The sequence below is a fragment of the Staurois parvus genome, unplaced genomic scaffold (genome assembly GCF_062004578.1).
Source record: "Staurois parvus isolate SC_StPar_1 unplaced genomic scaffold, SC_StPar_1.0 ptg000199l, whole genome shotgun sequence".
NCBI lineage: Eukaryota > Metazoa > Chordata > Amphibia > Anura > Ranidae > Staurois > Staurois parvus.
The window spans coordinates 2,440,026-2,466,964 of NW_028317995.1; the positions used below are offsets into that span (position 1 = coordinate 2,440,026).

The window sequence follows — 26,939 nt, forward strand, 5'->3', positions numbered from 1 at the left end:
TACTACTTGTGGGGGGTGATGAAGATTTTTTTTTTTTTACACTGATTGCTTTTACACCCATATAGGATGTAAAAGCAATCATTTCTCTTTCTGTCTGCATTCTTGCAGTCATTGGGAAGTACTGAGTGAGCTGTGATTGGTCACAGCTTGTCACATGGTACAAGGCTGTTGTGCATAGCCTTGTACCATGTAACCTCTGTGATCATTCACAGATTTCACACGTAGTAAGCAATGATGTCACAAGTGACATCTTGCTTACTACTTTGCATGTGATCACCGATTGGCCAATCAGTGATCACATGATCGGGACCTCGTACAGAAGTCCCGTCCGACGATCGGTGTTTCACGGTGTCCAGAGGACACAGCGGGCACCGGATTGCGGTGCTGCGCGCTCCCAGGGAGCACGCACAAGCAGAGAGCGGGGAGGCCGTTTATAAAGGGCCACCCGACCCTGCACTGCCACCGTCCGGCCGTTTATATACAACGGCCGGTCGGGAAGTGGTTAAGAGAATAATAAAGAAAAATAATAAACTAGCTTATTTCTCCAGGAAGAGGAGGTGGTCCAGCACTTACAGACAGTAGCACAAAACGGAGGACTCATGGAGTGGGCTAGAGTTATAGGGGAGGCATGTCCTCAAAAGCTTGCAGGTGTCCAATCACCTAAAGGTACGAGCCTATAACTCATGGGAGTCAATTTACTAAAGGCAAATAGACTGTGCACTTTTGAAGTGCAGTTGCACTCATTTCCCAGAGTTTAGTGAATGTGGTGAATCTTTACTTTGTAAAGAATACCCTATCAGGTCCAGAGAAAAAAAAAACATTTTTGCTTACATATTATTGGATGATAGAAATCAGCAGAGCTTCACTACTAGGCCCTGGGGAAAATGAGTGCAACTGCACTTGCAAAGTGCCCAGTCTTTTTGTCTTTAGTAAATCAACCCCAGTGTATGAATAAGGTGCCTGTGTCCTGTACTGAACAATTAAGGTAAAGTTTTATTTTTTCTTTCCATGTACAGGGTCCCAGTTGAAACAAAACAATGGGCAGCTGAATATCTGAACCAGGTGGATATCAGCAAAGAATATCCAGTGAAGAGGAAAAGACTACAATAACTGAACACTACTGTATCCAGCTATATTCCTAACACCTACTGGACATTATTACTGCCTATAAAGGGCAAGCTACAAGAGAAAAAAAACCCATCACACCTTTGTTGCACATGCATGGCTGTGTGGCTTTCTGCATTGTGCTGGGCTTTTCAGAGAGCTTTGCTTTAAAGTGTTACTAAACCCACAACAGTAAAATCAGTCTGTATATGCAGTACAGCATGCTTGTTATACTCACTATGGAATCTAAGGGGTTAATCCTCTGCATTGTGTAAAAGGAAGTTTGATCCTTTCTTCTCTGCCCCTCCTCTTGTTTAATTGACCAACTGATACAAACTGGATCTGCAGTAGCATGCACATGCTCAGTTTGTTGTGTATTGCAAGAGTTTTTTTTTTTTTTTTTCTTGGGAAAGTGCATGTGATCAGCACAGGGCCAATCAGCACTGTCCAGACAGAGGTCAGGGGATTTCCATCCACCTAAAGAAAACTCCTCCTACAAGCTTTAACCAGTGTTCTGCTGAAGTCACAAGACTGCTCTAACTACTGATGAGAAAAGGTATTTAGTAGTTTATATTTACTAAAATAATTGCATTTCCATGTTCTCTGTATGACCAGATATAGTGAATGTAGGGTCCTGGGTTTAGTATCTCTTTGAATTAAAAGCACACACACCTCTTTGTGGACATTTAGGACATATCTAACAATATGCAATATAAAGGTAGAAGCAAGAGTATTTATTGCATGTTTACATGACTTTACAAACAGATGGCAAAGCTTGAGAGTGCCATTTTTCACCTACCTTTTATTACGGAATGAAAGCTTTATATACATCAGGTTTACAAAGAGTTGTATTTACATATCTGTCAGAAAACTTTACTCGGTTTAAAGAGAACCAGTCAGAATCTTCTTAACTTGTAAAGTACACAAGTGCCCAGTGTGCAAAGGTGCAACCCAGTCCCTCTGCAGAAAGGTGCTGTAACATTCTAGTCACATGTATAAAAAGTACACAGGAGAGTCAACGTTATGATTCTGGGCAATTAGGTGCTACATGCTGGGTGCCCAGTGCACTCCTGAACCTTTAAGGAGGGGTGGGCTCCCTCAGGTCTATCTGCCCTTGGTTTATCCATTAAATACATGTGCCTCTACTATGGGGGCTCTTAAAATTGGAGAGTTGGGAACTACAGAATACTGGGGTGCCATGAAGAGGCTCTGCAGCTTACGCATTTATTTGCAAATGTGTGCTAACGAAACCCCTGCTTTTAAAGCATACGGTTATATTAATTAGGTTTGTTTTCAGGCTGTCTGGCAAGTTAGAGCTGGGAATTTTTCATTTTTGTTGACATGCGTCGCCCTTCCATGTTCTCCTTGCTGTGAAGGCCAGTTATAGACTGGGGCAGTGGCCATTTTTTGTTTTTTTGCAATTAGGTGACTGACACTAAATGCATTTATCTCCAAAGCTAGGAAAGCTAAATTTGAATTCTTCTAAAGTCAGCTTTATTTGCCTAACTGCACCCCAGACCTGAAGTAGAACTCCAGGATAAAAACAGAACATCCTGCAGAGCCCCTTACACTGCAGTTGTTAAATGCTCATGAAGTTCAAGGGGTAGAGGAATAAGGCGCAATACCTTATCCCTCACCCGATGCTCTTCACTTCAGCACTCTGGGTTGTGGGTGGGCCCTGGTGTACAATACAATACTTTTTGACCTGCATTGTACTTGATATCGTCAATGTGCAACTGTCCCCTGAACATCTTGGAGAAGAGGCTTCGGGGGACCCATGGAGGAAGTCTGCCATAGCAAGGAATAAGGCAAGTATGACACCTTATTCCTCTACTCCCATTCCCAGGCAGGTTGACCTGGGGACTTCACTCAAGTACAAGGCACACTGGTCAGGATTCTGACTGGTTTGCTTTAACAATAAAAAGTGAGCCAATCAAATAACAGCACAGCATAAGTGTATGTGTTACAATTACAACAGTGTCCTCTGTGTTACAGTATGGCATTACATTTTATACAACATCATTCTATGCTTTAAAGGTTGCTGCATTTATGATTCGCCAAGGCACTCTAAGCAGACAACTGAAATGGCATTATTTCCATAAACAATTTCTACAAATATAATTTAATGTACATTATGTGTTTTTGAACTTTGTTAAACTATGAACCCCTTTGAGACAGTGTTTGCAAATGCCACCTGTTGTGGATCATCTTTTCTCCTGTTGCTTTTGATGTGTGTGAACTTAATGCCTGTACACCCAGTGTAAAAATGTTTTTGAAACACCCCTTATTAACAGCTAAAAATGCTGATTTAAATTTGTATAAAATAAAAGACTTGAAAAACAAGAACAAGCAGAAACAGCCCTTGAACCTGTCAGGTATACCCTCTCTGAACAACATACACTACTGGCTTGGAAACACTGCATGTGTAGCCTCTAATATTCCAGCTACTAAGGTAAGGCAATTTTTATCCTCGCCTTTTGAAGGAAACAGGAAGTCACTAACGCTTATACTGCCTCCTACAGGACTGGACACAGGCAAACCAAGAATTGTAGGCCAGACCAGGATATCCAACATGCCTCAGTTTTTTTCGTAGTGTCATAGGAGAATGCACGACTTCTCGACGAATGAGTTTTGCCGGTAAATGCCATACAATTTTTACTAGTACTTTTTTTTCCAAACATTTACTTATGGAGATTAGACTTTACTATGCAGCTATATGAACTGGCCTTACCCCAGTGTTGCTAAAGAGTCCTGTGCCTGGAATCAGCTGAGGTAGACATTGCATGGTTACCTAGAAAGTTACTTTTGGGTAGTGGGTTCTGCTATTTCCAGACCTTCTTCTGGTAAAAAGCTGCACAGCGATTTCCAGGCCCAGTGCTGAGGGACTAAGTGCTGACATAATCTGAGGGGGGGGGAGAGTCACGCACTCCCCGTTGCTGCTCCTGCTTCATAAAAGCCACGTGGAACCTCAATTCTCATTTCGTTCCTGCTGCCTACCTACAGTGATTCATCACTTCCGGCTGTCTGACCCTACACCTACTAGAAGTTGGGTTCTGGGAGTACCTGGGGTCTTGCCTCATACAAAACTAAGTTGTCCTACTACTACATTATAGACAGGGAGAGACAGTCCTGCTGTACCGAGTGCCCTCAGCTCACAATCCACAAAATGCCTCCAATGCTGCCTACAGCTTTAGAAGCTGCATCTGAGCCATCAACTGCTGAGACTCTATTGTCTAGTCTCTCCAGTCCTTGCCAGGCAATACTGCTTTTAAGAAACCAGTCTTCTGCCATTACTGCTACACAAATACGTTTCGGCTTTCATTGATGTGATATACACCACGTTTAAGCTAGAGGATCAGCCTGTTTCTACCAGCACTGCTCCATCTTTTGGGACTTCTAAGACTGCTAAAACCTTGGTGCATCTGCTGTTCCCAGCACCGATTTATGGAGAGTGGAATCATCCAAGCAGGATGTCTGTTGCTTCCAAATTTTTGTTAGCCCTGTAGCCATCTGAGGAGGCATTTGCTAAAAAGGGGTCAGCTTCCTCTGTGGATTTGGCAGTGTCCTGTCTTGCAGGGACCACCATTCTGGTGGAATATGCATTTATCTTTGGGTACTTCACGGACAGACAACTGGAGGCCCTCAACAAAATCTTGTCCTCACTGGCAGGCCCAGCTATGTACGCTGTTGTAGCTGTGTCCTTGATTTGTCAGACACTGACTGGTCTTACACGATCAGAAAGAAGTGAATTACTATTGTCATTGATCCCTTGGTCATAAAATGTTTGCAACAACTGGCTGTAGCTCTGAGCTACAGTGTAGACAAGGTTGCTGTTTTCCAATCTAATCTTTGGCAAGATTGGCCAGTCAGTTCACACGAGAACTTTTGGGCTCAAAATGTTGGGACTGTAGAACCTTGCTTCGCATGGTCAAGAGACATTTACATGTTCACAGTTCCAAAATGAAAAGGGGCATTCGTCCCAGTCCGGATCTGAAGGCCCTAAATATTTTCATTTTAGCCCAGAAATTCCACATGTAACCCACCAGATCTGCCATAGTCTCCCTTCACCATGGAAACTTTCTATCCTCTGTGGACATCCAAGGACACAGAAAACTGTAACCATTTTTCAAATGCACAAATGACTTCTCTGCTTTACTTCAATTTGTGGCCTTGCCACCATTTGGCCTATCTTCTTAACCTCTGGTGTCCAGCACAGGTGCTGGCTCCAATACTAGCTTTTTTGCACTCTGGGTATTCCAGTTCTGGGATGCCTAGACAACCTTCTGCTGAAGGTAAAGTCCACACCAGTTCGAGCAGACAACATAATTCTGGCGGTTCAGATGTTGTAGAGATTTGGACCATCAGAAACTAGAACAGAGACACCTCTTAGAATGTTTTGGTCCAGTTCTATACACAGATCAAGAAAGACTTGTTCTTAGCCAAGAAAAATTTCTTCTCCTCCCAGACTCATACACTTTAAGTCCAGGAGTCAGTGATTGTTCACTTTTTCATGAGAGAGCTGGTGCTGATGGTGGCCTCATTTGAGGCAGTCCCATTTTCCCAGTTCCACTTTAGACCCTACAACAGAACATTCTGGTGTTGTGGGACATCAGTCCAGTCTGACATGGAGCACCTAGCTGTTCCTGGTCTGGTGGATCACGAATCTGGCACTGGAGAAGTGGAAGTCCTTCCTTCCTGGCTTTTGGAAGTTCCCCACACAGGATGATAGCTAGTCAGGCTTGGGAGAAGTCCCGGGTATTCTGTCGGTGCAGGAAACTTGGATGCTGAAGGATGCCATCTGATCTGGATGTCGTCTGACAACACCATGGTCGTGGCATAGGTAAACCATCATGGAGGAACCAGAAACCCATGGCATGGGAGATAGGGTAGCTGCTGTCCTGGCCATAGCTTCACATCCCACTTATTCAGCCAACAATATCTGTATCCAGTGGAGTTGTCCCTACAACTGGAGGTGTTCTAGCAGTTATGTCACAGGTGGGGGACACTAGATGTGGACCTCCTTATCTCCAGGTTCAGCCCATAAACTGGTTTAGTTTGTCTCCAGGTCCAGGGAGATATTAACAGAGACAGTAGATAATACACCCTGATCCACACCTGTCTTCTTGTGGAACTCCTTCCTGGTTTATCAAGATTGAGATAGGAGGCATTGATTTTCATAGCTCTGGATTGGCCAAGACTCCTGGTAGAGTGATGAGAGCTTTTCCAGACAGTCGATCTTTTCTCTCAAGGAATGATTTGTCATCTTGCTTCATGTTCACTGACTTTACTGGCATGGCTGTTGAAGCCCAGGTTCTGAGGGAAAGGGGAATCTCTGAATCAGTCATTCCCATGATATGTAAAGCAAGAAGCTTGTACAGTCTATCACAGTATGTGGAAAGGTATACTTAGCACGGTACGAGGTTTCACCTCAGGAAATGCTCTGGAATGAATCCTTCCTTTACAGCCAGGGCTGGACTAGCATTCTGTGACTCCATGAGACCTAGATTTTGTTCTTTTAATACTTCAAAAATCTCTCTATGAAGCTATCAGGGATGCTTCTCTCTCCACTTATCCATAAAGTGTTTCTCATAGCAATCACTTAAAGCAAGTGTCTGAGCTGGTGGCCTTAACTTGGAAAGAACCCTTTCTCGTCTTGCACTAAGACAAGGTGGTAAAGTCCGCCACATCTTTCCTAGACAAGACAATGCCAACCTTTCACCTCAACCAGGATATTATTCTTTCATCTCTGTCCAGCTCATCAGATTTGTCTTCATTGTTTGGATGTACTGTAGTTGGGGCTGTGAGAGTTAAGCTTTCAGCCACTGTGCTTCCTTCAGAAAAGCTGATGCATTCTGGATAGTCCCCATAAAGGTGAACTGGCACCTCATTCTACCATTTCTCAGTGCCTCAGACTGTTATTCATGACTTATAGTCACAAGGAAAGGAGGGGCTCCGGCTTAAGGATATTGGCTTTCAGATTTGCTAGGCTGACACCTGGTCTTCTGTTAACACATTTTCCAAGTTACAACAGGTGGACTGTTAAGCCTCATCTGATCCAGTGACATGCCAGTTTTGGGCATAAGGTACATCAGGCAGCTCAATGAGCGCAGGCAGGCCCCAGTTTTTGTTTGTCTGTTTGTAGTTTGCTTTGGGACATTCCAACAGTTAATTACTTCCAATGTCACTCAATGAATGAGAAGCATTTTTACTCACCATATCTGTGTTATGAAGATGATCTTAGTACCGCGTAACAAACTGAGGCATGCCGATAGTAAAAAAGGCTAACCTGGGCTGGCCTACAATTTATTTTTTTCAGCAGTGGCCGAAGCTTCTGTATGTCTTCAACAGTTAATGACTTCGCACCCCTCAATGAAATCCAAGAAAATAATTTTACAAGTATAAAAATAGTATTTGTACTTACTATAAAATACTTTCCTTGAAGTCCACAAAGGGACTTCATACTGGCAGGTTATAATGCCACCTGCAGGTGGTTTTTACTCTAGGAAAAATCTGTAAGCCAGGCCAGAATAACCTCTGCCCTGGGGTTTAAGTGTTTGGGTGTTTTTTTTTTTTTTTATACACTAGAATTTTGTCACATGGGGACCAAACGTCTCTTATGCAATACAATGCATTGTGGCAGGTTCTCGTCATCAAGCCACCAGACAGGGTTGGATCACTTTCATATGACAGCTTGTCAAATTTACACACATTCCCAGCTCTCAAAAGGGAACAGACCCAGCACATGCTTTGGGAGTCCAGGACTCTTAGAATTGCTTATGCAGAAATAGTGGGTTATAGTGGAAAGCTCTTTGCAACCATATAGACCCCAATGACCCAAGACACAAGAAAGCAGCCCAATTCTCCATATGCAAAGTAGTCAACATCAATAAGTGCCAAAATGGTCTCTAATACGGTAATGGCAGAAAACTGCAGTGTTTCAAAAACAGAAGATGACTGTAGGGACTCAAATGGTCACAGCGACCAGTGGGCCTGGGCACTTCTAGGGCCATATGGTGATTAGATTCTGCAAGGCAAAGTGTGGGAGCACACTTAGAGACTCTGCGGGCAGTATCTGTAAGGAATTGGGTGTATTTGGCCACACAGTCTTGTATGACTGCAGTAGAGGCCTCGGACAACAAGGCAGAGGACTTGGCATCCAACAGAGCAAAGGGGACTTAAATGACGTAGACTCAGTAACTACAGCATTTCCAGATTTCTGATGTCAGTGCCTTCTTAGGGTACAGAATACATACGCCCACCACTAAGTTTGTACTGGGGTCACCAGTTGTCTAGAAATACCTATTTCAACTGCATGGTAGTAATATGCAACTAACCACAACGTATGAAGCAAAGCCTCATCAACTAACAAATCCAAGCAACTGGTAGCTAGTGAGCTGATGAGGGTCTGAAGGCTGGACGTGACCAAGGTCACTGTAACCGGTAGCAGCAATGGAGCATAGTTCCATGCGTCTTATTTGCAATGCAGAAACACCAGTGGGTGATACTTCCTCTATAGTGAAAGGCAGGAAAGAGCGCACAGCATGCTCAACACTCCTTCCAGTAGTGGATGTCAGTCGCTTGGCATTAACCCTTTCCACAGCAAAACTGTGCCCAGTGGTGCAAACAAAAAATTTGCTCCTGTTAACAGCCCAATTGGCCTACTTAGAAGTGGGTCTTCAGAGACAGGGCAAGCACTGAGGCAATGCCACCAGCTCTGAACCTGAAAAGCACTTAATAGTACTGGGTTTGAAAAGCGGCAAGTAGGAACCAGTGCCCAAAGGTCACTGCCAGGCTAAGCCCACAACACCCAGTAGGGTCTGAGCATGGCACTCCATTGTAAGGCTGAAGGAAGATCCAGATAGCAGCTATATAGACACCAGTTAAAGTAGCTGTGTAGGAGTCTTGACTGAAGATTAAAAAAAAAAAAAAAAAAGGTTACTTTTCCCAGCAGAGCTATCGTCCATCCTCTTAGGGCTGTTGCTCCCAACCTCATCCCTTAAGTATCCTCAACAGGCCAGGTTTTCAGGATTTCCTCACTTACAGAGGTTCAATCACTTTTAATGACCTAGTAATAATGACCGCAAATTTATCTAAAGAGAAATTCCCAAAACATGGCTTCTTGGGGGCTTTGAGGACTGAGGTTGCGAATCACTGTCCCACTGTACTAGCAATAAATTGAGGAGTGTTGGGTAGAGGAGGGGGTTGTCCTAGACTGGCTTACAGATTTTTGGTTTTCACATCCAATCCTCCTGCAGGTGGCGGTGTAACCCAGACAGTATATGACTTCTTGCATACCTTAAACAGATGGGAAAGAAAATCTTCCTGTAGATTCTTCAGTGGCCAGCCCTATATTACCTTTCTGTGCACCACAATATGCTGCCTGGCAGGGACTGGTTTCGCTTGTAAATTTTGAAATAGGCTACATAAAGAAATTGTAGAATACTCAAGAACATAAAAAACAAAACAAAAACTTGTGTTCTAGCACAGCCATTCTGTCTACAAGTGAAACTCCTAATAACTGTTCAAACGACAGTCTACAGTAGACTGAACAGATATCAATGGAAAGGGGTTAGTGAGGAGCTTCCAAACCCTTCAGTGAATCGATCTTAATGAAGACATAAGAGATGAGAGAGAGAAAGTAGTCTACCTTTCTGACAGTTGAGTTACAATGTAAAGTAAAATCTAATTAGGCAACCTCTTTGGTTCTTGCTTATGAAAGATGTATAAAACAGTAGCTGTTCAGGCAGATAATGCTCAGATCCAGCGAATCATACTCCATGAAACTAACAAGACAGTGGTTGGGAGCCACAGGTATTGAATTTAGGTGCATAAACTATGGATCAGGATCCTATATATGTTCCACAATTAGTTTCACTGTTACCAATAGAAACTGATTTTATCGCTTAAGAAATATGGAAAAACATGAACAGGGGTCCCAGAAATTTCCCATACTGATGCCAAGGTACACCGATATAAAAAGGTTTAGCGGGTACAAAGGATCTATAAAAGAAAAAACAACAAAAAAAAACAAAAAACACACAGACTGATTCCAACTGTGCATCATAATTCTTATTATACAATATATTACACAGGATAATGGACTAAACCACTACAAAGATATAAAACTAATGCAGAATTTTATTTTCTGATATTTCACTTCATTTATAATAAAAAAAAAAAATTAAAAGGAACACAAAGAAAAAAAAAAAACCATTGGGTAGATGCCACATGTGGCAAAGGATAAAACAGTAACCTTTTCCCTGGCACGCTGACAGGCAGAAGGATACATAAGGGTACTCATTGCACAAATTGTTCAGAAACGTCCAATGGTGGGCCAAAGAATCTGTGGTTTAGCTCCAGACAGTGTTGAGTTAAAATTACAGAATTCAGAGTAGTTCAGAGAAAAGGGAGGTCCAGAGGATGGGAGTCTCAAAAGGAGAAGCCAGCAGAATTCCTTTAGAAGGAAACTAGCTCTTTGCCGGAGTTCTATTTTTCCATATATGGTTCTTTTATGAAGGGCTGAGTTATGAGTCTAACAATAAGTGGGCTTGACATGTACAAAGCAGCAGAATGGCCAGCAGAAGGAAGGTCAGCGTCGCCCTCCCCTATCTCTAACTGGTGTACTCCTGCTGCGACTTCTACTATGTCTTTTAGGATCCCTACGTTCTCTTTCACGAGGGTGCTCCCGGCTGTGCTCTCTCCTTTTCTCTCTCTCTGCCTCTCGTGCTCGTTCCCTGTTTCTTTCTGCTTCTTTCTCCCTCTCTTTAGCCCGCTCTTTTCTCTCTTCTTCCTCTTGCTCTTCAAGTTCTTTTCTCCTTTTCTCTCTTTCCTTTGCTCTTTCAGCCCTGTCTGCAACCTTTTTCAAAGCCTGTGGAAACAAGAAAATGTAAGGCTCTACACAATACAGTACTGCCCTCTTAAAACAGATAGTTTGCAAGTGACTAAAAAATTAATGAGATCATTTGACACAAAGCAAACCTCAGGCAGTCTACTTGATCTACAAAAAAAGTTTTTGATATACCTGGTCATCTGTGAGGGGTAGCCAATATATACATGGGGCAGCTTTGGTTTTGTGGAATAAGTCATCTAGGAGTTTTGCTGGAGGTTCTTCCTGCACTTTCTCTGCAATGAGGGGGAAAAAAAAAAATTGTGAATGAGTTAAAAGTCTGTCAGCTACCTAGTGGAGTGCCATAACAGGAAATTCCATGGCCATTCACATTTTCTACTTTACATTCTGGTGTCAGTCAGTGAGGATACCATTCGTCACACTGGAGCGCCAACAATGAAGCATGAAAGGGGCTGTGCCAGGCTCAACCACAATAGGTGATCTAACTTTGCATTTAAAGCTGAAGATACACAAGAGATATCACCCTTCCAGTGGGTCCCCTCTGCACTGCAATGGTTAAAGTCAAATTAAAACCTCATACTAGCCTAGTCTTAAAAATGCTCCCCCCCGCGCTTCTGCTACCTAACCTGCATAAAAAGGTGTGAATGCTTATTTTTAGTCTGCTCCTATCATGTGTTCCGCAGGCTTAGCTCTTGTGTATCAGTGGGGAGGTGAGGGAGCTGGGGCTTGGGAGCCTATAAGTGATGTCATGGCTCTCGGAATTTGCAGCTGTTGTCGAGCACTCCTTCCTCTCTCCTACAGCAGCTCATTAACCGCTTCCCCTCCGCCCTATAGCAGAAATACTGCTACAGGGTGGCAGGGGTGTGCAAAATCACGTATATATACACACACATGTGATTTTGCATTTCCTGGTAGGGGGCGCACACGAGCCGCGCGGGCCCTACCTGCGCCGCCATTAGAGGCCTCAGCTGTCAGTCACCGGGTCTCAGCCAGTGATTACTCTCTGGCACCCAGTGATCACCAACGGGGGGAGACCTGTGTATAAACAACACAGATCTCTCCCGTCAGCTCCTGCACACTGCTTTGTATGGCTCTACATAGCAGAGCCATACAAAAAAAACAGTGCGCTTACAGTGAAGCACACACACAGCCCAAGTAGTGAAACCGCACAGTTAACTCTTTGATCAGCCCCACATGTTAACCCCTTCCTGCCTAGTGCCATTTGTACAGTGCCAGTGCTTTTTATGATCACTGTATTGGTGTCACTGGAAATGTCAGTGACACCAAGTCTGTTCCCCCCCCCCCCCAGTGTCAGAATACCCGCCGCAATCCTGCTATAAGTCACTGATTGCCGCTATTACTTGTAAAAGAAAAAAAAAATTCCAGTATATATACCGCCATTTGTGAATGCTTCAACTGTCACAATCCAATTAATTTAGGTGTATTGGGATTTTTTTTTTTTTTTTAGCAAAGACATGTAAGCAGAATACATTTTGGCCTAAATTTCTGAAGAAATTTGATTTTTAAAATTTAAAAATGTAAATTTCATTAGGGTGCAGCATTGCATGACCGCCCAATTGTCAGTTAAAATAACGCAGCACTAACGCAAAAAATGGCCTGGTCAGGAAGGAGGGTAAATCCTGTGGAGGGCAAGTGGTTAACAAAGGGGCAGACTGGAAATAGGAAATTAAACACGTTCTTTCTAGTCAGTATAGGTAGCAGGAGCGCAGAGGAAACATTTGGTTCTGGATTTGGAAAGATGTCACAATGAGACTAAGTACTTTAGAGAAGAGAATATGGTATACCAGCCGCACAGCAAGGATGAAGCCTGCTGGAGCAAGGAATAAGGCAAGTATTACCACTTTTTCTTCTACCCCTAGATTTACCAAGCATTTAACCTTTGCAGGACCTGGTGGTAGAGGTTCCACTTCAAGAGCATTTTTTTTGTCTGGCACCTGAATGAGGCACCAGGAAGTATATGCAACAGCATTTCACATCAGGTACTTAACATAAATCTATCAATGTGTGGTTCTAAAACTATGTAAAGGTTATAATTAAGCATGCAGCTGGGACAACTGACCTGTAAATGACTGTACTGCATATGCAGCATTTGCCTTGTGACGCTGCACAGTGATTGAGCTTTAGTATTTCACTTTTTGGCCAAGTTTACCAGCCAGTCAGGCCTGACAGCTGAAAATTCATTTCATCAATTAAGAGAAACTGAGATACTGCAGTCTAACAATACAGTTACTACAGGGAGAAACCATATGTAATAAGAGTAATAGGAATATGGCGCAGTAAGCATGCAAAGCAGAAAGTTACAGAAATCCTTAAGTTAAATTATAATAAAATACTACACACTGAAAAACACACCAGATTCCATAAAGTACAACAAAGTCAAAGAGAATTTAAAGAAAGCTTGCATGAGGATCAAACTTCAACATACCTTTTTTCTCATTTTTCTTTTCTTTGGACTTGGCATGCTCTTTACGCCGCCTGTCTCTGGAGCGTGATCTGGGCCCTTCCCGCACTTTATCTCTGTCCCATTCTCTTTCAGAACGAGTGCGTTCCCTCCTCTCCATCTCGCGTTCTCTTTCTGCCCACTGTTCTCGGACTCCCCGCTCATGCTCCCTGTGCTCACCTCGTAATGGAGGAATGTGGGAATGGGAATGAGAATGTGGATGGGGGGGCTCCTCTTGCTTGGGTTCTTGGGGACGTTCTACAAGAAGTCCTCTGTGGAAGTCCAGCTAAAGACAGACAAAAGACAACCAAATTAAAAGGAAACCCATCAAGAGAGAATTACTTGCTACTATTGTTGACCTCCTAAAAAGGTTACTTGCCTGCTATGTGCATCCTTTGGCTTCAAGCATATGAACGACAACCAATATGCAGCAAATCAGGTAAGAAAATTATACCACATGAACCCCTGACCTACCGCAAAACCACCACACAGGTACAACCAGACAACACTAGAGCTTTTCTGCATCATAAAATGAACGGAAAGAGTCACTGGGTGCGGGCTTCAAGTGTATGACCAACCCCGACTACACCGCAGCCCTAGAGGACCTCCTATGAACTGCAACTGCAAGGGCCAAAGGACTTGTATGCCATGTGGCCAGTAGAACTCTGCTATGGTAAAGAATGTTCATTATGAATACAAAATGAAAGAACCAAGATGTCAATCTGATGCAGAAGGGAGTAAATGTAGAGTCCCAATGTGGATGAGTGACCAGTCCAATGCAGTGAGTCACAGTGTGCAGGAGTGTAGACTCACTGTCCGCTAGGTGCTGTGTGGCATATATGTGCTCTGATGGTCAAGAGTGGATAGATCAGCTGTGATAACAGCCCTTTGTAGGCATATGCTAGAAGCAAAGGGAGGGGGGGGGGAATGTTTCATATGGCGGGGTCTTTGGTCACACATCTCTGATGCATTGCCTTTTTTATTTTTATACTTTAAAATACGTATTTTATATGAGGAAATAACCTCATGGGAGTGTAGCCTATTTTCTCTTTTCACTTTTCGTTTTTGGGCAACACCCCACAAGACTTACTTAGTGGCACCTCACTATATTTGCATTACTTAGGTGGGCTCCCCAGGCCATTTCTTGTTGGTTATCAAGAAAATTACAGTATTCCTACCCCTTGAAATTTTCCACATTTTGTCATGTTACAGCCAAAAACGTAAATGTATTTTATTGGGGTTTTATGTGATAGACCAACACAAAGTAGCACATAATTGTGAAGTGGAAGCATGATGATAAAATGGTTTTCAAATAAGTATCTGAAAAGTGTGGCGTGTATTTGTATTCAGCTCCCCTGAGTCTATACTTTGTAGGACCCCCTTTTGCTGTAATTACAGCGACAAAACAAAAGACAAAAGCCTTTTTGGGGATGTCTCTACCAGCTTTGCACATCTAGAGAGTGAAATTTTTGCCCCTTCTTCTTTGCAAAATAACTCAAGCTCTGTCAGATTGGATGGCGAGTGTCTGTGAAAAGCAATTTTCAAGTCTTGCCACAGATTCTCAATTGGATTTAAGTCTGGAATTTGGGCCATTCTAACACATGAATATGCTTTGATCTAAACCATTCCATTGTAGCTCTGGCTGTATGTTTAGGGTTGTTGTCCTGCTGGAATGTGCAGCTCCGCCCCAGTCTCAAGTCTTTTGCAGACTAACAGGTTTTCTTCTAAGATTGTCCTGTATTTGGCTCCATCCATCTTCCCCATCAACTCTGATTAGCTTCCCTGTCCCTGATGAAGAAAAGCATCCCCACAACATGATGCTGCCACCACGTTTCACAGTGGGGATGATGAGTTCAGGGTGATGTACAGTGCTAGTTATCCATCACACAGTGCCAAAAAGTTCAATTTTGGTCTTATCTGACCAGAGCACCTTCTGCCACATTTGCAGTGTCCCCCACATGGCTTCTTGCAAACTGCAAATAGGACTTCTTATGGCTTTCTTTCAACAATGGCTTTATTCTTGCCACTCTCCCACAAAGGCCAGATTTGTAGAGTGCACAACTGATAGTTGTCCTGTGACCTGAGCTGTGGATTTCTGCAGCTCCTCCAGAGTTGGGCCTCTTGGCTGCTTCTCTGATTAATGCTATCCTTGCCCAGCCTGTCAGTTTAGGAGGACATCCATGTCTTGGTAGGTTTGCAGTTGTGCCATACTCTTTCCATTTTCAGATAATGGATTGAATAGTGCTCTGTGAGATGTTCAAAGCTTGGGATATTTTTTTTTTATAGCCTCTGTTTTAACCTTGTCTACAACTTTATCCCTGACCTGTCTGATGTGTTCCTTGGCCTTCATGATGCGGTTTGTTCACTAATGTGCTCTAACAAATCTCTGAGGGCTTCACAGAACAGCTGTATTTATACTGAGATTAAATTACATACAGGTAGACTATTTACGAACAGATGACTTCTGAAGGCAATTGATCCACTAGATTTTAGTTAGGGGTATCAGAGTAAAGGGGGCTGAATACAAATGCACACCGCACTTTTCACATTTGGCTGTAACATGACAAAATGTGGAAAATGTAAAGGGTATGAATACTTTTCCAAGGCATGCTTGTTCTGAGTGAGCATTTCAGAAATACTAAAGTCAGAGGATCACCATGACAGCCAGGCAACTAGAATTTTCAGGTTGTCAACAGCATTGGCAGCCCCACTTCATATGACATTTTGTGAACATGCATACTACATACCCTGAACAGTGCCTATAAAAATACATACCAGTATAGAAAGCAAAAAGTTTCTCATACTTCATGAACATAAATAGAAGTAGTAATAGCAGATTTCAAAGGTCTTACCTCATCTTGCTCTGCAAAGTCTACTGATAAGAATTTTGGATTGGACTGTGGCCACTTGACTCCGTGTAGGGAATTCCTTGTTGCAATGGCTTCATCTACTGTAGAATACTAACAAGAGACCACAAAGTAGCATTAGCAAAAAATTGTTCAAAGACAGCCACAACAGAAGTCCATTTGAAGGAAACCTGTACTGTGAGAAAAGAAGCTGCCATCTCTGATCCCTCTTTCTGAAAATGATAGCTACAATACAGATCCAAAGGCTCCAATACTTTATTCACTGATCTGAAATGAGTATGCAGATCAAGAGCTCCAACTCCCCATTTCCTTTTTGCATGCTTTCTAATGGTTAGTAACCCTATGACTAAGGCCCCCTGTTGGGCAACTAGTTTTTTCAAAATGTGTTTATGATCGCTTTCATATTTCGTACAGGTTTACTTTAAACCTCATTTCAATAACAACTACATTTACTGAAGACCAGTTGCATCAGCAAATAGGAATGCCAACAATGAGATGTAAAATAATATTCTCTTATTAAAATAGCCAGCAAGAACATGTTTTATTCTGAAATGTTTAGCATTAGGCTCTGTGCTCTCAAAAATTTATGAAAAGCTTGGGGAAAACCCCCCCCAGCAATTTAGGACTGTAATTTTACATTCATGCTTGAAGACAAAAGCTACAAACTTCAACCCGATGCACAAAAAGGGTACTTATTTGATTACTTGGAAGTAGATTCTTTACCATCTGTATTTCCTGACTTCTGAGAGTACCAAATTCCTCACAAAATTACATTTGTATATCCAACATTCATTCTACAAACTGCAATTGCAGTAGGCATGACAGGTAGTAGTAAAGTTCAGAAAAAAGCTAATTTATTAGGGAATAAAGTTATACCACTGAAGCCTGTTCAGCTTGCGTGGCTAAAATGAGCATCGCTTGTGTTACTGTAACCAATAATCACCAGTCAAAAACAGCAAACATAGGAAGTTTGACTTACCTGTAAATTCTCTATTTTAATGTACAGTACCAAACATGACTTGTATTTACAGACCATTGACTACCTCCAGGTGACAGAACACTACAAAAAAAAAACAAACAAAAAAAAAAAAAAAACAACCCACACTTGCTAGGGCTGCCCCATAGTGCGTACTCCTCACAAAGCCCTCTCCACGAGACTTAAGCACAATTTTTTTTTTTAGCCAGCAACAAGGAGTGATCAAGAGAGGAAAAAAAGGCCTGTGTCTTTTACGCCAAGATTAGGAAATTGCAAGCAAGTCTAAATTCCTATTATATTAACTGTACAGCACAGAACTTTGTATTCATAGACCATTGAATGTACTAAAACAGGCGTGGGCAAGAACATGGCAAACAGAACTGCCAGCAGGCCCACTAACACACAAGAGTTAAAGGATCCTTGTGTTAGTGGTAAAAGCTTAAAAGCACTTTGTGGACGAAGCTTGCACCAGCCGAGGTCCAAATAACTACCTGGTGTTAAAGGACCAGTTGGCAACCTTGAAAATCTGCTAAGCAGAGGCTTCATCCTGAAGAGCCTAAAGACAAAACCAACAGCCTTGGTGGAATCGGCACCAAATGAGGAACTTTACCTTTCAGGGTGTAGGCCCTGGAGATTAGTTGCCTGATCACCTAGCAATGGTGAAGTGGGAAGCAGGATGCCCATTACAAAGGCCCACAGGCAGAAAAAAAAAAAAAAAAAAGACTCAGTCTTGTGAACAGAGGCTGTGGCTTTCAATTAAATCCTGACAACACCCAGGCAATTGCAGGGAAATATCCTTGTGTTTTGGGGCAGGATGAAAGGGAAGGAATAAAAATGTTTTCATTAAGGTGAAAAGAGAAGACTCTTAGGTTGGCAGGGCGGTTTTGTTCTCCAAACCATTGAGCTTTTGCAAAACAAGAACGGGCTCTATACAAGAAAGGGCTGCCTACTTAAAACATCTAAAAGATGTGATGGCTAAAGGAACGTGAGGTCTCCCAATGAAATGTCTTTAAAAAGTACAGGCAAGACATCAAGATGACAGATTGAACTGGAGGTTTATATGAGCAATTTTCTGAAGAAAAGGTTTAACCATATCCTGACCACCCTATAGCAGATGTACTGCTACAGGGCGGCAGAGGGGTGCAAAATTACATATATACACGTGATTTTGTATTTGCGTGTAGGGGGCACGCGCATCCTACCCGCACCTCCATTCGCAGCCGTCAAACTTACAAACAGTGCACATCACGTCTGGAGGGTCCCGGGGAGTTACCATCACCTCTGTATGTATACAGCCTGACGGGAAGGGAATGGTGGAGCTGTGGTTAGCTGCAGCATGGCTGAGATTCCTGGCTGGGAAGAGAACATTTTGGGTTGGGGTCTCCCCTGAATGCGGAGGTATTTACTTTTAGAGCCCATTCTGATCCAGCCATCCATCAACATCCAGAGAGGGGAGTTCCTTAATGCTGATATCCACACCCGTCCATGCCTTAAAGGGGACCTCTGGTTTAGCTGGATCCTGTATTATCCCGTGAATTACTAACAGCACCACCAGACCTAGAGGGATTATCATGTGGCAGGACATTATCCATATCCTAAAGGGGACCTCTACACATATATACAATGCGTATTTACGTTACGCATCTGGTGAGTGCGTAATTCTACCATATCTTTTTGGAGCACCATTACTTACTACCCAGATCTGCACGGAGGAACACTTTAATATTTGTCATATTTGTGGACATTGATTATTATATTTCTATAGCATTGCACCTTTTTGCTTTGATTTTCTGAAGTGCACATCAGCGTTTGTTCCTCCTCCAAGATCAACATCAACAGGATCCTTTGACAAAGTCGGAAACGTGTCAGGACGTCAGATGTAGACCGGAAGCTGTGTGGTGGCCATCTTTGATTAGGTCTAGAGCGAGTAAACGTTGATCTTGGATGAGAAACAAACCCTGATGTGCACTGATTGCAAGCACTTTTTTACTTTCATAAACCGTATGCTTATCTGTTTCGACCTACATATTATTATCATTGGAAAAACAGGAATAATGTTGGTCAGTAAGGTGCATGGTCTGAGGTGGTGGAGGGGTTCTATCACTATCATTTCACTGGTGGTCACAATTTGATAAAGAGTGGAGCACGGGAGGACACGATATTGAGGAATTGATAGTACTACACTATGTACCGTATTTTCCGGCGTATAAGACGACTTTTTACCCCTTGAAAATCTTCTCAAAAGTCAGGGGTCGTCTTATACGCCGGTAGCAGCATGCTGACACTTTTTAGGGGGGCGGCGCGGTGCCGCCGCCGCCCCCCCCCCTTCCAACAGAAGGGAAACTAAGTACAGGGGTGGGCAGGGGCTGCTGTCTCTTACCTGGCTCCGGTCCCACGACGATCCGGTCCAGGAAGCGCGGCTGCTCCTTCCTTCGGTTCGTCCACTGGATGTTCGTGCGGCTGCTCGGCTCCGCCTCCTCACCGGTGATTGGCCGCCAGAACTGTAGCTCAGGAAAGGCACACAGGCGGCCAATCACCGGCGAGGAGGCGGAGCTGAGCGGCCCCGCGAAAATCGAGTGGAGATGCAGGTAAGTGTGCCGTGCTTAGGTGCTGCTGCAACCACATATGCTGGCTGCAGCAGCACCGTACTGGAACAGGGGTCAGCAAGTGTCAGTGGGAGGAATAGTGCCCCATCGTTGGTGTCACTGATACCAATGATGGGGCATTATTCCTCCCACTGACACCAACGATGGGGCACCTTTCCTCCCCCCCACTGACACCAACGATTGGGCACTATTCCTCCCCCCCCCACTGACACCAATGATGGGGCACTATTCCTCCCACTGACACCAATGATGGGGCACTATTCCTGCCACTGATACTAATGATGGGGTGCTATTCCTTCCACTGACACCAATGATGGGCACTATTCCTGCCACCGATACCAATGATGGGGCACTATTCCTCCCACTGACACCAATGATGGGGCACTATTCCTCCCACTAATACCAATGATGGGGCACTATTCCTCCCACTGACACCAATGATGGGGCACGATTCTTCCCACTGGTGTGCACTGGAAGAGGGGTAGTCTTATACGGCGAGTATAGCCCAAACACTACATTTTAACAGGAAAAGTAGGGGGTCGTCTTATACACCCAGTCGTCTTATACGCCGGAAAATACGGTAATTAATTTTTCCCAGAGGGTACATCTCCTTTGAAAAGGACGACGGAAAGAGGAAGCTGTATACTGAAGATAATTTTCTGTGTAATGTGTTACAAGGCGATTTAGACAGAGGGTAAGAGTAAGAATTGCAGACGAATAGAAGTGAACACGTGGTGGAGTGGATATGCACAGATTTTGACACATTTTTGCGAGTGTGATTCATTTAAGAAAGTTGTGAGCGTATTAAGGATAATGCACTGTGTGTGTTTATGTGCATCTTTTTGTGGGTACCAAGTTGAAAATTAAGATTTTGTTGTGAGAATTGCACACTGAAGGATATTGAAAAAGGAGAGTCCACATCTGGTTACAGGGGATACTCACTGTTTGGAGGCTGTGAAGGACTTTTATTTTGAACTTTCTGGGGAGAAAGTGATAACTTGGTGCCCAAGGATTGGATACTTATTGGATCGTGTATGTGTAGTGGACACCGGATGTAAAAAATGTATTAGTCCTCCTCCCTTGTCAGCTCCGGCACACTGCTCAGCCATCCAGAACAGTGTGCTTACAGTGAATAACCAACACACCCCCAGTAAAACACTCCCAGCACACAGTTAACCCTTTGATTGCCCCTCATATTAACCCATTCCTGCCCAGTGCCATCAGTACACTGTCTGTGCTTTTTTTTTTTTTTTTTAAGCACTGATCAGTGTATTGGCGGCACTGGGGATGTCAGTGACACCAAGTCAGTTCCCCCCAGTGTCAGAATGCCCACCACAGTCCCACTATAAGTCGCTGATCGCCGCCATTACTATTAAAAAAAAAAATTTAGATAAAATTCCAGTATCTATATCGCCATTTGTAAACGCTATAACTTTCACGTAACCCAATTTACATGTATTGGGATTTTTTTTCTAGCAAAGACGTAGCAGAATACATTTTGGTGAAAAGTTATGATGAAATTTTAGTTTGATTTTGTTTTAATAGACATGCTTAACAGCAAAAAAAGTCAAACATTGTTTTTTATTCCCTAAAAATCGTCTTTTTTAAGCCCAAAAAATAAAAACGTACAGGCGATCAAATACCACCAAAAGAAAGCTGAATTCATGGGGGAAAAAAAAGGGACATAAATTTCATTTGGGTGCAGCCCTGCATGACTGTGCAATTGTCAGTTAACGTAACAGCACCATAACCAAACAATGGCCTGGTCAGGAAGGGGGGTAAATCCTCAGGAGGGCAAATGATGAATTGGGTGTTGTGAGGCAAGACGTTTATGTAATAAAATGGACAAGGCAGAAACCTGTCCCTTAAGGGTACTCCGCTTTCTGTCCTCACACCAGTAAGGCCTTTCATGTGTGATAGTAAATCTTGCTGGAATCTGATCTCCTTTCTCTGAATGAAGTGGGAATAGCAGACTATGCTTTAGTACTTGACTTTCAACAGCCGTGCAGTTAAAGGATAAGTTCACCTTTTGGAACATGTTCCACCCGTTTAAGGAGTTACCGATCCTGCAGCTGCTGCCCATTCCCCCCCCCCTCCCTGTGACAGCAGTACGGGAAGAAGTTCCCTGTACTAACTCTTTTGTTTTAAAAACAGCACAGCCACGTGGGGCTCCGCTCACACAGCACTGTCATTCATTCACAGAGTTCTGTGAATGAACTACAAGTTCCAACAGCCTTAGCATCTGTCAGTATGTAGTTCTCAATGAACTACTACAGCGCTGTGGAGAACTGTGGTAGTTCACTGATTCTGTCAGTATATCTGCTTGACCAAGCATTCCATATAGTCAAGCAAACATACTGACAAATATACTGACAGGTCCACAGAAGACCTGCATGGCAACCATTTGATGATCACTGGTGCAATGCTTTATAGGCTCCTGCAAAAAAATAAAACTAAATGCACATTTCTTACCTGCAAAAAAATATGCAGTTATTTTTTGTCAAAAGGTGAACTTATCCTTTAAAGCTGGTGACAAAGAAGCAGCAAGAAATAGCTTATTGTTGAACCTGGGGAGGACAGAATGTCCACATCTGGTTCCCCCCCCCACTGCTTTGCAGAGATTTTAAAGGATCTCTAGGTGCAGAGACCACACCCTTGGACCCAGGGATTTATTGCTTAGGAAGTCTGCTTGCCATTTGTCTACTCCAGGAATGCAAATTGCAGAGAAAGCTGGAATGTGAATTTATATTGTAAAGCGCTGCACAAAATGTTGGCGCTATATAAATCCTGTATAATGAGTAATAAAACAGAGTGTACTAATGCATGGAAATATATTGATACAAACAGATAGCAAAATGGAGGATTGAGAACATCCGTACATGCATAAGACCCATGGATGCAATTAATATAAAGAGGGGTGGGAGGGATTACAAATCCTGGTGCATAATTGTGTTAAAGCACGTACGTGAAGTTCTGTATCCTACAGTGAAATTAGGATATTGTCAGGTGCCTCCTTTCAAGACCAAAGGCACACTTGGGGAAAAACAATTGCTAGCTGATCAAAAGGATTGCACAATATGCCAGACCTCTCACAAACAAACATGAGTATACTGAAGTGGGTCGAGGACCACAACTGATCAAGAAGTAACTGATTTTTGACAAGTGCAGCTGATACAATATACCTTTTCAATATGATATGTTACAGGAGCAAATCAGTCATAAGAACTTACCGTGACATAACAATGTGACTTTATTTTGTCTATCCAAAAGTTCTCCTCTACTAAGGTACCAGTACGAAAGAGTAGTTCTTTCAGCTGTCCCAAGGTGAAAGGACGAACCTGTAATAGGACACAACGTTGGGGTCCAACAGCCAAAAAACAGTTCTTGATGACTACCCAGCACCTAATTTGTTACTCAGATGCCCTATACTACTAGCAGTTAAATTATAACAGTGGTAAGCAAACAGTGAATCTCCAGCTGCTGTGGGAGAACATATTCTGGCATTCCTCATCAGTCAAAAAATGTAAGAAAGCCAACTGTTCTTATTGGGACAAAGATAAGGGAGACAACTGTTCTGAGACTTTGTTCCACAATTGGTTAAAAATCTGAAGTCGCCTATTACTGAACTCCTAGAACGATCACACCCTGCAGAGGACTGCAACAAAAATGATTATTATCTGATAGCCAAGGAGGTGTTGGAATTGCAGGAAATATAGGCCAATCCCTTACCTTCACAGATCTTGTGCAAGGAACATACACAACTACAACGACTTGAATAAATGTAGCCATTGACTGTAAGCAACTACTTCTTACATACATTCCCTATATAGTAGCACTCACGCTAAAGCTACACTGATGTCTGGATAATTTCAGTAAATATTTTGTACATCCATCTGTAGCTTTTGAAGAAGCGTTCACTTACCAGATTGCAGATGTGTACTATACAGCTAGGTTTTCTTCTTGGTGGTGATGGCTGCTGTGTGGCTGTGCGCACGGGGTCGTCAATTGTAATGGAAACACTTGTCTTCTGCTGACTGACCGATCTTCTTAGTAAGGTATCGCCTAATGTAACTATCGAGAAGTTGCATAGTCAGCAGGAAAGTTATACTTGATATTAAAGAAAAAGCCACGAATACATATTTAAATAAATCTTAACTACCTCTGACTTCTGCCTGTGCTGGGCTTTCTGGTAAAACCTTTTTTACTTCCTGTTCATTTGGAGGTGGTGCCTCTGTCTCCATAGGGATAGGTTCTTTGTCTGGAACCTCAGCAGCTTCCTCTGACCCTTTATCTTCTTCCTCCTCATCCTGGCCATTTTCTTGAACTTCTGCAGGCACCACCTGAAAATTTTAAATGAGTACAATTCAATTAGTGTTTAATGACACTGACCAGCACATTTACCTGTGTTAGGAAACGGAAACAGCATCTTTACCTGTGTAACAGTCCTGCATATTTTCAATCCTTTATCATGGGAGTTGTCATCACCATTTCGTTCACTTTCATCTTCTGAAATACGGGCATCTTCAGCATGAAGATCTACGACCGCTTCTTGCTTTATCTCTTTAATTTCAGGTATAAGACTCTAAAAAGATAGTATTAAAGTAAAAAAAGTGCAACTGCAGAAAAGTTAATCCAATCGGCAATACAGAAATGATATCCAACAAAAGCTACAACTGTGCTATAAATCAGAACGTTTCCAAAACGTACCTTTAAATCTAGAATGCCCACAGTCTCAGTAGAAGTGTACCTCCCAAAGCTGTATTGCTTCCTAACTTGTCAGTGACCAGCAATTATATTGCAAAAAGCACCATTTTTCCTTAATAGGCAAATAGCCCACAGAGGGTGCATTTGAGAATAACCCTTCTGCATCTCACATGGATTATCATACTGACGAAAATGTGACTAGGGTGGACTGGTTCATTACTGCCATGCCTGGATGAAGAACTGAGTACTAATGAACAGTTAGCTTGTACTCCCAATATGCACGGTTATTTTCAATTTTAACAGAAGCGTACCATTAGGGAAGCAATAAGAATAAATATATTCTATTGTTAAAAGAGGTCACTACTGGATAATTTAATGGAAATCCTTATTTACAGGTATATAAAAACAGTAACATTATACAGACATTACCTTTAAGGATTCAGTAGAGATACTAATTGAGGGTTTCTTTTGAGTGGTGGCTGTGCTGGCCCCCCAGCGCCTGCGTCGAGCTGGATGAGTTCCTTCATTGTCACTGCCTGTGGTAGATGCAGGCTGACCAGATCCTTTTGTAGCTGCTGAAATGGTGATAAAGTTAAGCTCTAATAATTTTAGCATACCAGCCATAATTTCACATCATGACCAGCTTATTTTTTTTTTATTAGTACAATACAGTACAATCACAAGTTAAATACATTACAAATGGCACATGAACATTTCAAGTTTATGATTTCTAGCCAGCAGGTAGCTTTACCAGAGGCAGCCAACTCCAGGATTTCTGGAAGAATTTACTGCTGTACTTGGAGAGCAAATTGTAATTCTTGCTAGCTGGGTACATTCAAAACAGAAGACTGAATGTTCAAAGAACAGACCAGACCCCCTTTCCCAATCTGCTAGCTACAGGTTTTCATTCAGGGAGATGCAATCAGTTTGGTCAGATGCTTGTGTGGCCAGTAATGACTTGTAAACAAACCAAGACCAGAAGCGATGAAATCTTTGTCACTTCAGTCTTCATTTGTCACAGAGGAGGGGGTACGGCTGTACCTTCTCCTCTTCTGTACTCAGCTGACCACACAAGATGCAGCAGTCACGGACTCCCCCAATCACACCGGAGAGTCCAGGGACAGCTGCGTGAGTAGAGGCCACCCTTCTGTTCCCTGTAGAAGGGATCGGGTGGCTGCAGGAGTTGCTTGGATCACTTCTATAGGAAAGCCCATCCCCAGGCTGCAAGTTTTGAAACCAGGGTCATGGCTGCAGCCATGATCTTGGCATATACGTATATAAAATATGAAAAAAAAAAGAAAAAAAAGAGCGAACTCGTGCCAAACACAGTAACGCCACACAGGGGAATTTAATTTTGTTACATTAACATTGATCCTCCCCTGGCCAGAGTGTGGAAACCCAGTGCATACTATGCTGGGACCGCAGTAACCGCGGCAATGTAAGTGGGATTTACCTTGAACTTAATCTTAACAGATCCTTCCAATGGTCCCCGCTGGCTGAGCCACTGAGAGGGGATTGCTATCCCACTATACAGTGTTATTATCCACTGAAGTGGTGGACTGATCGTTATAATTGGAGACATTTCGATCAATCACAATCTGAGTGAACATCAATGGTGAGACTGTTCAAGTTTACAATTCATGTTTCCCATACAGACTTTTTCCTGAAAAATTACTTGCGACTGACTACAGTCATCCGCCAGAAGGCATGTTCCTTACTGACTGGTTTTCCTGGAATATTTATCAGTCTATTGATTCTCAGTTAGGACTATATCCCTCTGATATTATCCACAGGACAATCTTTATGAGGGTGGCAGGATTAATAGGTTTTCAGATTCCTAATTGTAGTGTTGATTTTCTTAAACCATATATATGGCTGATAATTATATAATCTTGATTACTATCAATATTGATAAATATGCATGATTTCGTTCCCTTTCAGCTTTTTATACATTAGGATCAGTTATTCCCCTATTTGCTATGTCCCTGCTCCACCTCCACAACTCCCTCACCAGGTTATATGGGATGACCTTTTGTGGTGGTGAATGTGAGCTTGGTGATATACCATCTTGGGGATTGACATCTTTATACATCTAACCCAGGCTTTCCTAGTTTTAAGTGACAACGTTGTCATATTTTAATGGTGATGGGTGGAGACTATTTAAAATTTTTGTACATGCCTGTGCATGTGTGTTATATGTGAATTAAAAAAGTTTTTTTGTTAAATTTAAAACTATTTGAGTCACATGAGAGTACCGGGTTTCTCTATGGGGGCTTTCCTCCATACATTTTTTTCTAATGATCTTGATATAACCACTTCCACCTGAGGACATATGGGTATGTCCTAAGGGCGTGAAGTGGTTAAACAGAAAATA

General features: G+C 42.7%; 2 protein-coding genes across 3 annotated transcripts in view; one reads left to right on the forward strand and one right to left on the reverse strand.

Moving 5' to 3' along the window:
• Positions 1-1,318, forward strand: part of LOC149461514 (uncharacterized) — a 144,097-nt gene extending 142,779 nt beyond the window's left edge. The window contains exon 8 of the mRNA XM_089678226.1: positions 1,017-1,318. Within this exon, the coding sequence (XP_089534352.1) occupies positions 1,017-1,110 (94 nt within the window). The 3' untranslated portion in view covers positions 1,111-1,318. The remainder of the gene's footprint in view (positions 1-1,016) is intronic.
• A 499-nt stretch (positions 1,319-1,817) lies between these two features.
• The window catches only part of ACIN1 (apoptotic chromatin condensation inducer 1), a 204,569-nt gene continuing 179,447 nt past the window's right edge, over positions 1,818-26,939 (reverse strand). The window contains exons 11-19 of one of the 2 annotated variants that reach the window (XM_089678204.1): positions 24,995-25,137; positions 24,294-24,443; positions 24,021-24,201; positions 23,784-23,932; positions 23,092-23,199; positions 16,265-16,372; positions 13,398-13,698; positions 11,126-11,226; positions 1,818-10,972 (exon numbers count right to left, since the gene is read on the reverse strand). In XM_089678204.1, the coding sequence (XP_089534330.1) occupies positions 10,694-10,972; positions 11,126-11,226; positions 13,398-13,698; positions 16,265-16,372; positions 23,092-23,199; positions 23,784-23,932; positions 24,021-24,201; positions 24,294-24,443; positions 24,995-25,137 (1,520 nt within the window). In that variant the 3' untranslated portion in view covers positions 1,818-10,693. Of the gene's footprint in view, positions 10,973-11,125; positions 11,227-13,397; positions 13,699-16,264; positions 16,373-23,091; positions 23,200-23,783; positions 23,933-24,020; positions 24,202-24,293; positions 24,444-24,994; positions 25,141-26,939 lie in introns of both variants that reach the window. The other variant, XM_089678203.1, reaches the window with a different exon arrangement.